At 47.7% G+C, this 16,427-nt stretch overlaps 1 protein-coding gene across 3 annotated transcripts in view; it reads right to left on the bottom strand.

The window, feature by feature from the left end:
• The window catches only part of UROS (uroporphyrinogen III synthase), a 34,418-nt gene that overhangs the window by 12,253 nt on the left and 5,738 nt on the right, over positions 1-16,427 (bottom strand). For 2 of the 3 annotated variants that reach the window (XR_009522383.1, XM_060033856.1), the window contains exons 2-6: positions 7,184-7,272; positions 6,921-7,004; positions 5,175-5,271; positions 2,253-2,327; positions 527-601 (exon numbers count right to left, since the gene is read on the bottom strand). Coding sequence is in view for 2 of the 3 variants with exons in the window: in XM_060033856.1 (XP_059889839.1) it covers positions 527-601; positions 2,253-2,327; positions 5,175-5,271; positions 6,921-7,004; positions 7,184-7,246 (394 nt within the window). In the remaining variant the exon portion in view is untranslated. The remainder of the gene's footprint in view (positions 1-526; positions 602-2,252; positions 2,328-5,174; positions 5,272-6,920; positions 7,005-7,183; positions 7,273-16,427) is intronic. The other variant, XM_060033857.1, reaches the window with a different exon arrangement.

The following is a 16,427-nucleotide window of genomic DNA, read 5'->3' as shown; positions in this document are numbered from 1 at the left end:
CATAATTAAAGCTTAATCCTTATTTAAACACAAGTATCCCCAGAACCCTTGCCATTTTAAGTCTCAGCCCATATGCTGCCCAGTGATGAGCTTATGGGGGGCTGAGTGGGCTCTTTAGGGGGAGCGGGCTTTGTGGGGGGGGAATTCGGACAGGGAAGAGACTCCTACCAGGAAGGCGGGGAGCCGGCAGACAGAGGGACGGTGCCGGCAGCTTCTGCTGCTTCCACTCCCCTTACAATCCCTGCAGAGGGTCTTGCTTCTGGTTTTGTCTCCAGCCCTTTTATTCTGTGTCACGTTCAAGTTGTCTCAAGTCCTTGGGTGGAGGGGGTGGAGGGCAGTAGGCTGGATCTCAGACCAGCACAGACAGATGCAGATACAAGGCAGCCACGGTCTTGGAGCGGCACACACCCATCAGCCACAGTATCAGCATCATCACCGAGGAGGTGGCCCTTTCCCGAGGCGCTGGTTGTGAGACCGACCAACAAAAATAAATGGGCTTCATTTGGGGCGACCTTGTTCTACTTACTAGAACAAATGTACTCTGCAAGCTTTTCTGCATTTCCACAGTTTTCTCCTTCTGTATGCAGGCCAATTTTATTCACTGGAAAACAACAACAACAAAATGTATTTCTTTACATGGTTATTAAAGTCCTGTTCCTGTGTTGTTTTTAAAATGTGCAAGTACAAAGGCACATGCCTTACAAATGACATGGAGAAAGTCTCCCCTTGGAGGCTGGTGTAGGGAGACGAGAGGGAGCTGGGTCCCAGCCCTGCCCTCCCTAGACCTGTGGCTTTGGATGGTAAGGCATCATTATCAGCAACTTAGTTTCAAAAGGTTCAGGAAAAATTGTTCCTTGCCTTGTATTTATAACTTCTCTGTAAGTCTTCTTCGAAACAGCTTGGACAGATTTTACCAGCAAAGGGATTAGTGGGCCAAAGGGTACAACTATTTTGGCAAAGCTTTTGAATACATGCCAACCAAGTACTTCTCAAAAGATGTGAACCAAATTTCAATGCCATTTAGCAATATTTGAATACATTTGTTTCACCGCACCCTTATCAGCAGCATTATATAGTTAACTAATTAATTACTTTTTGTAAATTTAAAAAGGAAAAAAATCATGTTTTAAACTGAACTATAGTGTTCAATGAACAAAGCTAAGTCAGTGTGGAAGGAAACCTCCTCTTTTCCTCCTCTGCTCTCATCACCACACGTCTGCACTCTGGTTACCCAATGTGTGGGTTTTCCACACCAAGCAATTCTCCAGTTCTCAGCTAGGTGTCCTACAAGTGAACTCAAGTCTGACACTCTCTACTGGGAGGTAGCGTCATATCCCGAGGATGGAAGGCTCAGTCCCACAAACTGCTCCCACTTCAGACCCAGCTCTCTGCTTGTGCTTCTGACTGACCAGCTCTAAATCGGAGGTTCTCACAACCCACTCCTTGGGTTGGATCATTTGCTAGAACAGCTCACAGAACTCAGGAAGATGGTTTACTAACTACTGCAGATTTATTACAAAGGATATTTCAAAGGGTGTAAATGAACAGCCAGATGGAAGAGGTGCAGCAGGCAGGTATGCGGGGAGGGCCTGAGCTTCCGTGCCCTCTCCTGGCTCCAGCCTCCCAGCACCCTCCACATTACTGTCCTTCTGGATTTTTATGGCAGCTTCATACACAGCCATAATTGATTGATTAATTCAACCTCTGGCTGATGTCTTCTTCTCCCTGGAAGTAGGAGGCAGGGAGGGCATGAGGCTGAAAGTTCCTACTCTAATCGGAGGATTGGTTCCCATGGCAACTAGCCTCCAATTTAAGGGGCTTTCCAAAAGTCACCCCATTTAAAAGTCATCTCAGGTGGAGTTGAAAGAGGTTTGTTATGAATAACAAAGTACACCTTATCTTTTTTTTTTTTGTGGTACGCAGGCCTCTCACTGCTGTGGCCTCTCCCGCTGCGGAGCACAGGCTCTGGACGCGCAGGCTCAGCAGCCATGGCTCACGGGCCCAGCCGCTCTGCGGCTTGTGGGATCCTCCCGGACCGGGGCACGAACCCGTGTCCCCTGCATCGGCAGGCGGACTCTCAACCACTGCGCCACCAGGGAAGCCCCACCTTATCTTTTTTATCACTCAGGAAATTCCAAGGGTTTTAGGAGCTCTGTGCCAGGAACAGGGACAAAGACCAAATATATATTTCTTATTATAATCACAATATCACAGTCATTCTTTGGTGTTTTATTTGTACCTTGACTGCTTACCTAGAGAAGCAGTAGCATTTCCCACCACATACACTGACTTAGCATTCCATTTTTCTTGCAGAGACTTTCTCCAGACTGTAAAACATGAAATTTGATGTGAGTTGCAAATACCAAAGCGGCCATTTGGACTGCTGCCCAAGGCTGTTTGTTCATCCTAAAAACTTGTGAGCAAGGAAAATTATTAATAACCAAATAGAAAGAACAGCATCTCAAACTAAAATCCATTTTTATATTGTCCATATTCCGCAGGCAAAATTTTTAAAATCACTTTGGCAAATGTTTCAACATGCCTTCCTTATTGAAGGCATTAAGTATCAAATCACTTCCACAGTTGGCACTAGAAGGATTTTTAGTGCATACTAGTAAACATAACTTGAAGAATTAATTTGCATGGTAATATTAAAATTCAAAAATCTAGACTTTTTTCTGTTTTTTTTTGGCCGTGCTACGCAGCTTGCGGGATCTTAGCAAGGGACTGAACCCGGGGCCATGGCAGTGAAAGTGCTGAGTCCTAACCACTGGACAGCCAGGGATGTCCCCCCATAATCTAGACTTTTAAAGAAAAAATTACTGGTCGTGAAAAAGAGGCAACTTAAATGTCTAATAAAGCAATATGACTGGTTTTATTCGGGATATAAATCTGAAAGCAGTCAAGAAACTGTCATCTCAGATGGGAAGGCTCATTTATCTATTAGGTCAAAGAAGAGAATAAATATCAGGTTCATAAACAAACACAATTTAATAGAGAACACTATCATTTGATGACAAAAAATAAACATCTTTAAATATGGATTAAAGAAAAACCAAGAGAAAGTGGGTAGTATAAATGTATCACAAGGCCACTTGGCATTCAACATCCTTTTAGAAGATAAGGAAACACTGGTTCTTCCTTCCTAAGATCTGACTATGAGTGTAATTTTCCCTTAAATTCAATAGTGTTACTCTACCCTTTACACTCCCGTGAGAAATTCCCTTTTAAAAAGCGATAAAAGACTGAGTTTCACCTTCTTTCCTTTCCTACCCCACAAACGTAAATAATATTTATTTAAACATTATCTACAGCATGTGAACAAACCATTCTCCAAGCATCATAGCAGATATGAGTTGGAGCAAGCCCTGGGTGAAATCAGAATGCCCGGCTTCAGAGCTGGCTCTGCCCCTTAACTTGGGCTCGTTCCTCGCAAGTCAGCTGACCCACCTCCTCTGTTTCCCTGTCGAGATAACGGAGATTAACTACACCTCTCCTGCCTGTATTCATAAAGTTGTTGTAACAATCAAAATAAGAAAATGTATGGACTATATTGTACACCTGTAACTTATATAATATTGTACACCAACTATACTTCAATCAAAAAAAAGAAAAAAAGAAAATGTATGGGAAAATGCTTTTTAAACTATAAAGCATTATAAAAAGTTATAGTGTCCATGCTGGGGATTTTTTCTTTTTCATCATCTTCATCCTCAAAACACATACAAAAGGGAAAGCACAACTGTAAGACCAAGATTCCTGAAGCACCACTGGGAGAGAATACACACGCTTCTCCATCTCGAGTCTTCTTTCTCCATTTTGGAAATAACAGTACTTCCGGTTCTGAGTTGCCTTGAGGATTGGACAGCACAAGTCCTCATCCCTAAGAAAAGCGTTAGACTTTCTCCTCAATAGGAGGTAACTGCGTATATGAAATCACCGAGTTGGTGATTGTTTTGGCTATAATGAAAGCCTAATTGACTGTAAAGATAAGGACCACTCTGCACTGTCACTTGCTCAGTGTCACCCGCACCAGGAGATGTCCTGAATGCTTCACTTTGGGACTCAGACTCCGCAGCTAGAATCTTAAAACTGTGACTTACAGACCGTGTGGTCTTGGAGAGTTTCATGCCCTCTGCTCCACAGGCTCCTCATTTGTCAGGCGGGGATACTAACCATACCCACCTCACGGATAAAGCAGCCAGGGCCTGGTGTGGCACACGGTAGGCCCTAGAGGAGCTCTAACTAGTGGTAGAAGTGACGATCCTGGGATGCAAGTATTATTGTGCCCACTTTACAAACAAGGAAACTGAGGCTCAGCGAGGTCAAGGAAGCCGCCAAGGTCAGAATGGCCATCTGAGGCCAGGCCTAACTGACTGCAAAGCCCTTTGATAACCACCCGTCCCGCTGCCTCCCCCTGTTAGTATAACTGGAGCTGGTCCGGCCTGACAGACGGGCTCCAGGGCCTTGGACAGGTGCTGACTCTCCCCAAGCCTCAGCATTCTTATCTGTAAAATGAGGACCACAGTAGGTGAGTCTCTGGCTGGTCCAGGATTGAATGAGATTGCGAATGTCAAGCTAATATAGAGCCTGGTATACAGCAGGCACTCCACACATGTTAGCTCAAAGCTGTCTGATGGGACAGACTAAGGTGGTGGTCAGTCTGAGAGCCGGGCTCTGGCAGAGAGGGAAGGAAGCGAGAAGGAGGCCTGGGCGGGGTCACATCATCGAGTGCTGGCTCGGCACGCACTGTTCTCATGTGCTGTTGGACCTTCCCATCGGCCCTGTGAGGAAAGAGACTGGCGCCCACATACTGTGACCACCTGGTGGGTGCACGTGGAGACCCCCCACAGCGGCACCCGTCTGGGCATTTAGGAGGTAGCACCGTCTCCTGCTTCCTGGTGACGCAGTGCCACGAAGCGCTCACCCCGGTCAGAAGGCTACCATGTAACATGTCGTTCTGTGTGGGACACTAAGAAACAGCTTAGAAGAAGGAATTTCATCTTCTGCTCCCTCCAAAGGTTCCAAAAACACGAAGTAACTTGGTACCTAAATAGTTTTTGACTAAAAGTCATTGCACTTTCTCAAACCTGAAGTCCAGCTATTTCTGGAATCTAGTATCACCAACAGGACAAAGCGAAGTCCAGTGGCATTCACAGCAGACCCACCCTTACCTTCGGTTTTATTGTCTTTCTCCAAACACAGCTCCACTGCTTCCACTGCTCTGGGGCTGGTAAAAATGAGGCCCCCGTAACCTTCAGGGTGAGACAGCTGCACACCAAACAACAGCAAAGGCATTTTATATGACAGTCAAGTTCAACATTTTCCAGAATTCTAAATGCTTCACAATAGCAGCAGGCAAACTAATTCCATCCATCCATCCATCCATCCATCCACTCAAGACAGAGCTTACTATGCGCCTGGAACTACTCTAGGCCTTTAAGGACATACAGGTAAATTCACAGCATTTCCCTCAAGGAGCTCACACAGTCTTGGGGAGGGAGAGGCCAGTGTGATGCAGGGTGGCAGGTGTAATGGAGCCAAGGGACAATGTGACTCAGTCTGGGTGTGGCTAGGGTGCAGGCAGGACGGTAGACTTGACCTGCATCCATAAGAAAGCTGGAACATTCAAGGAGTGATATCCATGCTGAAGCCCTGGTTTTTGAGCATAAAAATGGTGATAAAATCTATTGAACACGTATTCTGAGCTGGGCACTGGGCTGTTATACACATAATCCTGCACTGAATCTGTGAAAGTGCCCTGTGAGACGGGTGGCACTATTTGCATCGCACGGATTAAGACACAGAGGCTTGGCGAGGATAAAGAACTAGTTCAAGGTGAGGGGCAGAGCCGGCACTTGAGCACATGCCCCTACGATTCCCAAGCCCGTGCGCTCGCTCACTGCCCAACAGGAGCTTCAGAGAGCGAGTCCAGGAAGCCCCTCATGAAACAAACTGGCTGGGGGTGATGGAGAAGCTCCCACAGAGACTCTAGTATTTTTATGAGCACAGGGGCCCAGCAAAGATTTCAAATGATGAGCTCTGGTTCCCTGTTAAAGCTGCTTACGGAAGAGCATGCGATGTGGGTCCATTATACATTCCTCACAGCACACAGACCCAGGGCAGATGCCAAATCAATATTTGCTGAGTAAACTGTTGAATGAATAATTCAATCTTCAGCTCAGAGCGAAGGGAGATAGCAGAGAGGTCCTCCACAGAGTGACAGGTGGGCTCTGACATGCAGAGCACGGGGGTGAACCTGATGCTCACAGCGGCCCGGGAGCCCGGTGGGCAGGGCTGGGCACACCAGTCCCACGAAGCCGCCCTGGCTCTGGGCCCACGTGTCCAGAACGGTGCCCCCGGGGAGATGTCCGGTGACAGGGTGCACACTGATGGGGCCTGGGGTGCTGGGCCCTGAATCTTTAGTCGGAAGCATTTGGAGGGCTTTCCTGGGACTCTCCCTGGCCATAACTATCGCTCCAATACATGGAAGCAGTCCCAACTCTCCCTCTTATCTGCTGGAGAACTCCGCCAAGCTGCCCAACCTGGGGAGAAACAACAGCTCTTCTGCGCTTCGCTGAGGTCAGGGGCGTGGACTGAATGACAGGAGGAAGGTGAAGGGTCTGCGTGGCCAAGAGCAGCACAGGCTTGGTGCCTCAGCATGACTGGCTCTCCCGGGCCTCCTTACGGGCCCACCTCCAGGTTGGGTGGCTTTCTGGGGCCGCTGATAGAGGCTTGGGCTGAGGATCCAGTAGCAGCCAAGTCCTGGAGCAGGTGAGCTCGTGCCGTCCTTGTTTTACAGTTGGGTAGTGAGATGAGGGCTAGCAAACGGGTCCTTCCCCTAGAATTCTGTAGGAGTCTACAGAAACCAAACGTGTCTCATTCAGAAACGATGGTGCTCAGACACTGATGAATCTTACCTTCTCCAAAAAACTGGGAAGAGACCAAAACTCAAATGATAAAACAGGGATCAAAGTGGCTTCGAGTCCATATAATCCTAATTCCTGCAGGTAAAAGAATATGGTTTTGAATTGGCCAGGGTTGTTTGGAAAATAAGGAAAAGGTCCTATTTCACAACTTATTCTGCGCCAGTTCCTCAGAGTTTTAGCAGATGGACCCTCCCCTTGACTTCAATCACAAGGCAGTGTTGGGCTTTCGGGGACCAGGTGTGTCAGGTACTTACCCTGATGTAGGGATCCTGGCCACAGTCGTCCTCCTTAGGGTCTTTCAGTAAAAGAACCTTCATTATTGCCTGGCAGTCTTTACGGGGTGCTGTGACAGAGCAGGGAAACGGATCTTAATTAGATCTCAAAGCCTCTTCCTAAGCAGTGTCAGCTGGGCTGGGCTCCAGGAGCAGGTAATCAGCTGCTGGCTGAAGCGGCCCATCCCTCGCACACAATGACTTGGCGTTTATGGGCTCGTTCCTTCTGGAGACCCTGTGTCACCGATAAGGCCCAGGGACAGCATGCTGGCACCTGATATCACTTGGAAAGGCAGATGAAAGCCATTAGGGAAAGGCAGTGTCCTAGCTAAACATTTAAGGCTCACAGAAGAGAACTGATGCAAATTCTGGGTTGTATCTATAACAAATATAGAAATGAGCATCTTATATTTTAAGGAAATAAATAATTACTTCCATTTCAAGATAAATATACTCAGTTGCTCATAAGCTCTTTAGGAAATGACTATACTGACTCTTCTATTTCTCAAGTGATGTTTTATAAATGTGGTCGAGTATCATGAGAGGAATTTTCAAAAATCTTCTAACCCAGAAACCAGCTGGTTGATATTTATCAAAAGGCTTCTATACTTCATACCCCTTCTTCCTATAATTTCACTTCCAAGAATAAATTCTAAGGTGACACTCATATATGTGTGCAAAGATTAACATAAAGATATTCATCCTGGTCTTTTTTTTTTAAATTGACATATAACATTGTGTAAGTTTAAGGTGTACAATGTGATTTAATACATTTGTATGTTGCAATATGATTACCACTGTAGCATTAGCTAACACCTCTATCACCTCACATAATTATTTCTTTTTTGTGGTGTGAACAATTAATATCTAGTCTCTTAGCACCTTTGAAGTTATAATACAGTACTGTTGACTATAATCACCATGCTGTGCATTAGATTCCCCCCCACCCACCCAGAACTTATTTAACTACTAGTTGCAAGTCTGTATCTTGGTATTCTTTACAATTGCAAATACCTGGAAACAATGTAAACATCTAACAATGAGAGAATGGTGTAATAAATCATGGTACAGTTATATGAAATCATTAAAATATTCATAAACAACTTAATTATATGGATTATTTAATCACAAAATAATGTTAAGTTTAAAAGAACAGGATTCAGAATTGCATTAAGGTACCATTTTCAGATTTTATATATACACATATACGAAAGAATATTCTTTGGTGGTAGGTTAGGGTGATTATTTTCTTCTCTACCTCTTTCTGTTTTACCCCCCAAGTTTTTACAATAAATATTAAATTGCTTTTGTGTCAAGGGGGTAAAAGCACATTATAACCATCCCCAAAGCCTCAAATCAAATACTGTCCAAGACCTGCAAGATAAACTCTGCTGGAAATGCACAAGTAGCATTAGACTACCAGTTAGTGACTTAATAAATATTATACAGTGGTTGACAGTAGTCAAAGAAAGTATATTGCTTGGAGCAGAAATGTGTTAACTCTGGGAGCCATTACTTATAAATTATTACTGAACATACTTCTGGAACATTATAATATCTGTGGGACATCTTAGGAAAATTGTCTCCAAATGAATTGCTTTGTATCTAAGCAACCAAACTGGGGTGAACTAATAATAATTATGAAATCAAGTTCAATTAATGCTGCTGTCGAGCTGTTAGCTAGAGAGACGGGGCATTTGGGGAAATGGGCAGTAGCATCGTTTCTATCATTTCCTGAAGTTATTCAGAATGTGTCTCCCAAAGAAATCAGGAATCTCCCTTTCAGTGATGGTCACTGTTAGGTGTCAGCTTGGCGAGGATGTTTTCCCCATTTATTCACAAATGCTAACCTAGGGGCTGCTGGGCAGGTATTTTAGAGATGTGATCAAGTCGACTTACTGAAAGGATCACACAGAACAAACCAAGCGTTTAGGTGGGATTCAAAGAAGGAAGACACTTATTTTCGTTCTGGTCCCAACCATTTCAAACAAGGCTGTGGACAGATGGTCTCGTGTGGAATTACGTCGGTACATCCTGTTAACTCCGCCTTCAACATGAATCCACGGTCCAGCCGCTTCTTAACTTCCCCGCTCCTGAGACCACGTGCACGCTGGCTTTTAGTAAAAGGGGTGATCCTTGGTAATCAGGGAGGGCCTGGTTCTGTCAAAAGAAAGGCCTGAAGAGCAGAACTGAGGTTTCCTTGAGGAAGAAGAAATTTTGCCTGTGGCCACAGCTGCAGCTCATGCCCTAGCCTGGCCTGCCCTTCCCGTCAGCTTGCACGGTGGATTTCAGCGCTGCCTCGCCAGTCCTCAGGCTGCACAAGGTGATTCCTTGCACTAAGTCTCCTGACATATATCCCCTACTGCTCTGTTTCTCTGTGGAACCCTGACTGATACACCTTCCAATCTGGGGGCTCCAGGAGTCTGGCATGTCACTAAGTGGCAGGTAGAACTTGGCATTTTCTGCATAAATCTTTCTGCGGCGTGCAAAGCAAGCAACTATTGTGGGGATTAAAAAGTGGGAGCGTAATGCTGTGAAGCAGGCATCCTGCAGCCACAGACCCCTACTCAGCCTTATCCTATTCCCCCCACCTTGGTTCTAGGTTCCAGGATACACATCCCCAAGTTTCCAAAGCATCTGTTAGTACTACTTTCAGATACCAGGAGCCAATCTCTCACACAAGTGTTTCTATAGTGGTCTCAGGCAGTGACGCCTGGGACCTCCCTCAGGGAGGTGCGGTCTGCATTATTTGTTGGAGGCGTGGACAAGTTCAAGCACTCCAGGCTGTGAGGTGACGTGGCAGAGGTGACTGGGGTGTGGGTTTACCTCTCCAGGGCGACCTCTCTGAGCAGGAGAATCTGAGTTGAGATCTGAATGGTAACAGCAGGGGCAGAAATGTTCAAGTGTCAGAAAGGGGCTCGGGGTGTCCCCAGGAGGGAAGGGTAGGCGTGGCTCAAGAGCGAAGGATAAGGGAGGCTCTGGTTCCATGAGAAATGGGAATCCACTGGAAGGCTGAAGCAGGAGTGACAGCGATGGGATTCACACTTCAGAGAGACCTCAGGCTTTGGGGCAAGGCTAGCCACCACAGACTAGGCGTGCAGGCGGTCTCAGGAGCAGGGAAGTTAAGCGGCTGGACCGTGGATTCACACTGAAGGCAGAGCTAACAGGAGGTACCGACGTAATTCCATGCGAGACCGTCTGTCCACAGCCTGGTTTGAAATGGTTGGGACCAGGATGAAGATAAATGTCTTCCTTCTTTGAGTCCCACCTAAACGCTTGCTTTGTGCTGTGTAATCCTATCAGGAAGTCAACTAATATTCGTAGACAGTTACTGTGAACCAGGCACTGGGTATATAATACGATTCCTGCCCTCGTATTAATGGGAGGGTAAAACAGATACACTACAAATAAGTAAAAATAGTGACAGAGTCACAGTGCAATGAGCGTTATGAAAGGAAAGTCAGGATGCTGTGGAAACATAACTGGTAAGTCTTATTTGGACTAGGAGGGGTGGCAGGGATTGCCACTTGCCCCCGAACACCCACTCTTCCCTTCTCCCTCATATGAATGGAGCCCCTCATAATAACGGTGCACGTGGTTGCCCAAGATAAAAACGTGTAGCGGGATGTGGCCAGGTGACTAGGTTCTGGCCGACAGGATGGACATCGAAGGGACGTGCACACTTCCAGGTCCTGCCTTAGCAGGAAGTGCTGCGCCCCTGCCCTCCCCTTCCTGCCTCCCGGCTGGCGGGAATGCGGGCCAGGTGGTCAGCCCCTTCTACTGCAGGGGAGGGTAACGCCCTGGGGGTGACGGAAGGAGCAGGACCCCTTTGTATGGCAGAGGCACCAGTCAGCCAGGGCTTTTACATCAGAGAAAAGGAGAGTTCTATCCTGTTTCAGCCACTGCTATTTGGATTTCTGTTAGAGCAGTGGAACCCATATCCTAACTAATACAGAGGCCAGAATAGCTTTCCCGAGGACCTAATGCTTAGACTTAGACGTGGTGCCTGAGTAGGATTAAGCTCCAAGGTTGGCATGCCTGAGGGGTGGGAGAGGTCTGTGCAGCTGGAATGTACAGCGGAGAGTGGGGAGACAGGCCTCATCCGGTCCTGTTAGGGAGTTTGGGTTTATCTTAGTTCCAGTGGGAGGCGTCTTGCTGATGGATTTACTTCTCCTCTCCTTCCCTGGTTTCTGCTTGCCCTTTTCTCTTCCCCTTTCTCTCTGGGGCAACACAAGGAGGGAAGTGTGGGGTCACAGAACAAGCACAGGATGAAGGGCCAAGAGACCAGCTTTACTGTCCATGATGTGATCTTTTCTCCCCTGTCAAATGGGAATAAACTCTGCCCCACCAAGGCCGCTGAGTGACTCAAAGGAGATAACAATTGAGCACTTACTACATGCCAGAGACTGTTCTAGAAGCTTTACATGCATTAAAGCTATGAGGTTTATCCCACTTTATAGATGAGGAGACTGTGGCATATGGGGGACAAAACTCACCCAAAGTCCCCGGACCAATGAGCGGCAGAGCTGCCACACTCAGGCAGCCCAGCCCCAAAGCCCGTGCTCTCACCCCTGCGCTGTGCTGCACACCAAGTGCTTGGGAAGACAGAGAGGTAGAAAGACATAAAGGACTTCCCTGGTGGCACAGTGGTTAAGGATCCGCCTGCCGATGCAGGGGACACGGGTTCGAGCCCTGGTCTGGGAAGATCCCACATGCTGCAGAGCAACTAAGCCCGTGCGCCACAACTACTGAGCCTGCGAGCCACAACTACTGCAGCCCACGTGCCTAGAGCCCAAGCTCCACAAGAGAAGTCACCGCGATGAGAAGCCCACACACTGCAATGACCTGGTCACCGCAACTAGAGAAAGCCTGCACAGCAATGAAGACCCAACGCGGCCAAAAATAAATAAATTAATTAATGATAATTTTTAAAAAGACATAAAGTATCACTCTAGTGCAAAGTGCTTAGTTTGGTAATGAAAACATGTGAGAGCAAAACCAATCTACCCACTGCAAACAGAAAATATTTCTTCTGGGTTCTACTCTGTGGTTCTCTCAGGTAATAAAACTGATGCCTTAGGGATAACTGTTAAGAAATTCCATGAGATGGGCTGCAGGACTTGACAAATAAATATCAAATACTACCCTTGTCCCTTTTCTGCCGTTGCTCAAAGCATCTCTAACATAAAATTAAGAGGAACCGTTGCTGATGCTTCTTGGCCACGCCAAAGGCCATGTCATCAGGTTCACTGAGAAAGGGATCAACTGATACGTGCACACAGATAGCCGTGCTAACACCCTGGTACTTTTCTCAGTAACTGAGAGTTTAAAGCTGAGAGTGTTCCCTCACCCTCACACCCCATAATGGACAGGTACCAGTCCCTGAACTACTGGGCACATCCAGCCCAGGGCAGAATCCAAAGGCTCAGAGAAAGGTCTACAGACACTTTCTCAAAAAGGGAAGGGCATTCCCAAAACGTCCTGCAGTGCCCAAGGGTCTGCAGCAAAGGCCCAGGGACCAGGTGACAGAAATAGCTCGTAGCAAAGGAAACACTCGCCAGGGGAGTCCTGGCTCACGGGGCAGCTGGGCCCCTGTGAAGGCACACGTGATCACCAGCTGCTCTGTGAACCAGGAACGACCTCCCTGCCTGGAATCTCCAGGTTCTGTCCAATGGCTTGCTTTCTACAATCATGGGGGCTTAGATGGTGGCATTACTGCAATTTCTCACAGGCCAAGGGAAAGACCGGGATATTTCTAGAGTTCAGTGCAGACTGTCATTCCTAGCTCAAGAAACCCACATTCCTGTCATCTCCAAAATGTAGCCAACAAGAGTGAGAAAGACAAACATTGCTACTTCTCACCCACACGGTTTCCCATCCTTAGGACCACAGAGGAAATACAGCCAGCCCAAAAGGTGTAGGTGCCCTAGCTCTCATGGAAGACACAATTGATTGAACTGTGCTCCCTCCAAAGAAGTCCTAACCCTTGGTACCTACAAATGTGAATTTACTTGGAAATAGGGTCTTTGCTGATGTAACTAGGTTAAGCTGAGGTCATGGTGGATTAGAGTGTCCCACATAACTATGACTAATCCAACACGACTGGCATCCTTAGAGAAGAAAATCTAGACACAGATAGAGGCAGACAGAAGGCCATGTGAAGGAGGCAGAGACTGCAGAGACGCTGCCAAAGGCAAGAAACACCTGGGCCCCCCAGCAGCTGGAAGAGGAAGGAAGGAGCCTCCCCTAGAAGCTTCAGAGGAGGCAGGCATGCCCCACAGACACCTGGGCTTCAGACTGCTGGCCTCCGGAACTGGGAGACAATACACTTCTTTTGCTTAAGCCATGTGCTCTGTGGTGTATGTTACAGAAGCCCTAGGCAACTAGACAGAGGGGAACTGATTTTTGGTGCTGTCTACAGGACTATCTCCTAAGAAAAAGCACCTGTGTGTGTGCTCCCAGCATGGCCAATCCTTCCTTTTCAGCTGAGGAATTTGAGGTTGGGGTGTGGCAGGGGGACCTGCCCGAGCTCACACGGGAAGTCCGAGGCAGAGCCAGTACTGAGCCCAGGCCTTGGGGTCTGAGTTCAGTTCCCCCCAGCAGCTCATGCCCATCACACCATCTAAAGACTGGAGGAAGCGACACAGCCCTTCCTGGTGGGTGATGAGCCTCCACGTGAACTAGTACTTAGCATGACATTTTCACTCAACCATGAAGCTTTTCATTTGGGGTTTAACCTTAATTATGTTTTATTTATTTCCCTCTACCCCAAGTCCCTGAGACTTAACACAGGAAGGGATTTCACCACAGTCTTCTTCTATTCTGGGCAGGAAGAGTGGGGGAGATGTCAGAATTTTTATCCTTATAGGTGGGGCGAAGTTCAGCTGCACCCTGAAGGCTTGCAAGCCCTGTACCTGCCCAGCCTCAAGACCAAAGAGAGAGCCCCGAGTCAGTGACAGAGACATCAGGAGTTGAATGGACGGGGGATCTTACGTGTCTGAAGCGGGGTCCTGGAGTGACACCCCACCGTGTGTGGCAGACAGCGGGAAGGACATGGCAGCAGTCCTTGCTACCTGGGGAAGAGGGCGGTTACCAGTTACGGGGAGAACTGACATCGGGTTGGCTCATCAGCTGCATGGGAAACCAGCAGAGGGGCCGCCCCTCGCCGCCCCTTTGATAAATTATCATAGTGGAGATAGTTCGGATTCAAAGATTTCAAAACTCACCAGCTGGCGCCAGGAGCAGGTACACAGGCATTTACTGATTATATCATAGGCGCTACAGCTGAGAGGAAAGGTCAGTCAGGTGCGTAGGGTGTAGGTGAGGCAGGGACTGGTCGAGCAGGGGATGTGCAGAGAGTAAGAGAACAGTCATCCTGGGTGGCCTGATCATACAGGTGACCATGTATACCAGTCTGTCCAAGGCAGTCCCAGTTTACAGCTGTCGTTCTGGTGTAATTACTGACAGCACCCAACTGCACTCTCAAAAGTCTCCCATTTTGGACAGTAAATGACGGAGTCACGTTCCTTATAATGCTATGGATGTTCACAAATGTTTTACACAGCTTGATGGAATGGAAAAAATGCAGGACTAGAAATGAGGAGACTCTTATTCCTGTCCAAGAAATATGAGAGGTGTCAGTAACACAGTGTCTGGCAAGTATGAGAATGGTGGCCAGGCAGTGGGGCCAGAGCCCAGGGAGCTCCAAGGGGGAGCAGACGGGCCCCGGGCTCAGAGCCACAGTGCAGGGCCATTCAGGCTGTGGTGAGGACTTTGCCTATTATCTGAATGAGCTGTGATACCACTGGAGGATTCTGAGCACAGGACTGACCTGCTCTGACTTAGAGTTTCACAGGACCACTTGCAGGCGTGTGGAGAAAAGCCTGGAGGTAGAAAGGAGTAAAATAGCGAGGATACTGGAACACTTTCGGTGAGAGATGTTATGGGCTTGGACCAGATTGGCATTTGAAGTGGGGAAAAGTGATTGCACTTGGATATATTATGAAGGTGTAGCCAACAGCATTGACTTGGACTGGACGCAGGGTAGAGAGAAAAAGGAATCAAGGTGACTCCAACTGGACAACTGCAAGAACAGTAGCACCATGTCAGGACGTGAAGAACGACACAGACTATCCTTCAGAATGCCTCTTCTCCGCCAGCGTCAGCGGTCCTGGGAATAGGTTCACAGGTGTGCCTGGGGTCTGGGTCCTCTCAGCCCTTGGGGGGGCAGCTGGGTAGAGCCCAGGGCAGCCAGAACTCACTCCCATCGCCTCCCGCCCACCCCAGCCAGGGCTGACTGCCTTTAGCTGTAAACTGTAAATCCTCGTCTATTTATGGAAATGTGCTGAATATTACCATTTACTAGCTGTATCATAGTGCTAAAAGTTGAAGAGTACTGGTATTAGACGTCCAAATGGAGAGATCAGGCAGGCGCTTTGGGCTTGGGGAAGGAGTCAGGTCAAAGGACAAAGACTTGGGAGTCATCAGTGTACAGATGGTATTTAAAGTCCTGGGACTGTGTGAGATTATGGATAGGAAAGAAGGGGGTCCAGGACAGAGCCCTAAAGCACTCGAACAATGTCAGTCAGGGATGCAGGGTAGAAGGGTCCTGGCAAAGGAGAAGGAAAACAGATTGGAGTGTGTCTTAGCTTGGGCTGCCATTAACAGACCACCACTGACTAGTGGGCTTAACAGACAGTTATTTTCTCACAGTTCTGGAGGCTAGAAGTCCAAGATCAAGGTGCCATGAGGGTTTGTTCCTGGTGAGGCCTCTCTTCCTGGCCTGTAGACTGCTGCCTTCTTGCTGTGTGCTCACATGGCCTTTCCTCTGTGCTTGTGCAGAGAGAGACCCCTGGTGTCTCCTCCTCTTAAGGACACCACCGGTCCTGTAGGACTTGGGCTCTACCCTTAGGACCTCATTTAATCTTAATTACCTCTTTAAAGGCCCTATATCCAAATACAGTCACACTGGGGGTTAGGGCTTCAACATAGGAGTTTGAGGGGCAAAATTCAGTTCATAACAGAATAAGTTACAGAATAAAGTGGACATAGAGATGTAGTTGTAGATAAGAAGAGTACTGCTATTAAGAAGAGTAGGAGAAATAAGGCCATAACTGGCAAGGGAGGCAGTGAGGTCAAGAGAGGTTCCAGAAGCATTCCCCTTGCCCCACACACACACGTGAGAGACACCAGAGCGAGGGTAGGCGTGGAGAAGGGCATTCCGGAT

Source organism: Delphinus delphis, chromosome 16 (genome assembly GCF_949987515.2).
Source record: "Delphinus delphis chromosome 16, mDelDel1.2, whole genome shotgun sequence".
NCBI classification, from domain to species: domain Eukaryota; kingdom Metazoa; phylum Chordata; class Mammalia; order Artiodactyla; family Delphinidae; genus Delphinus; species Delphinus delphis.
The sequence above is the reverse complement of the archived record's forward strand: the minus strand, read 5'-3'. Positions and strand labels throughout refer to the sequence as shown.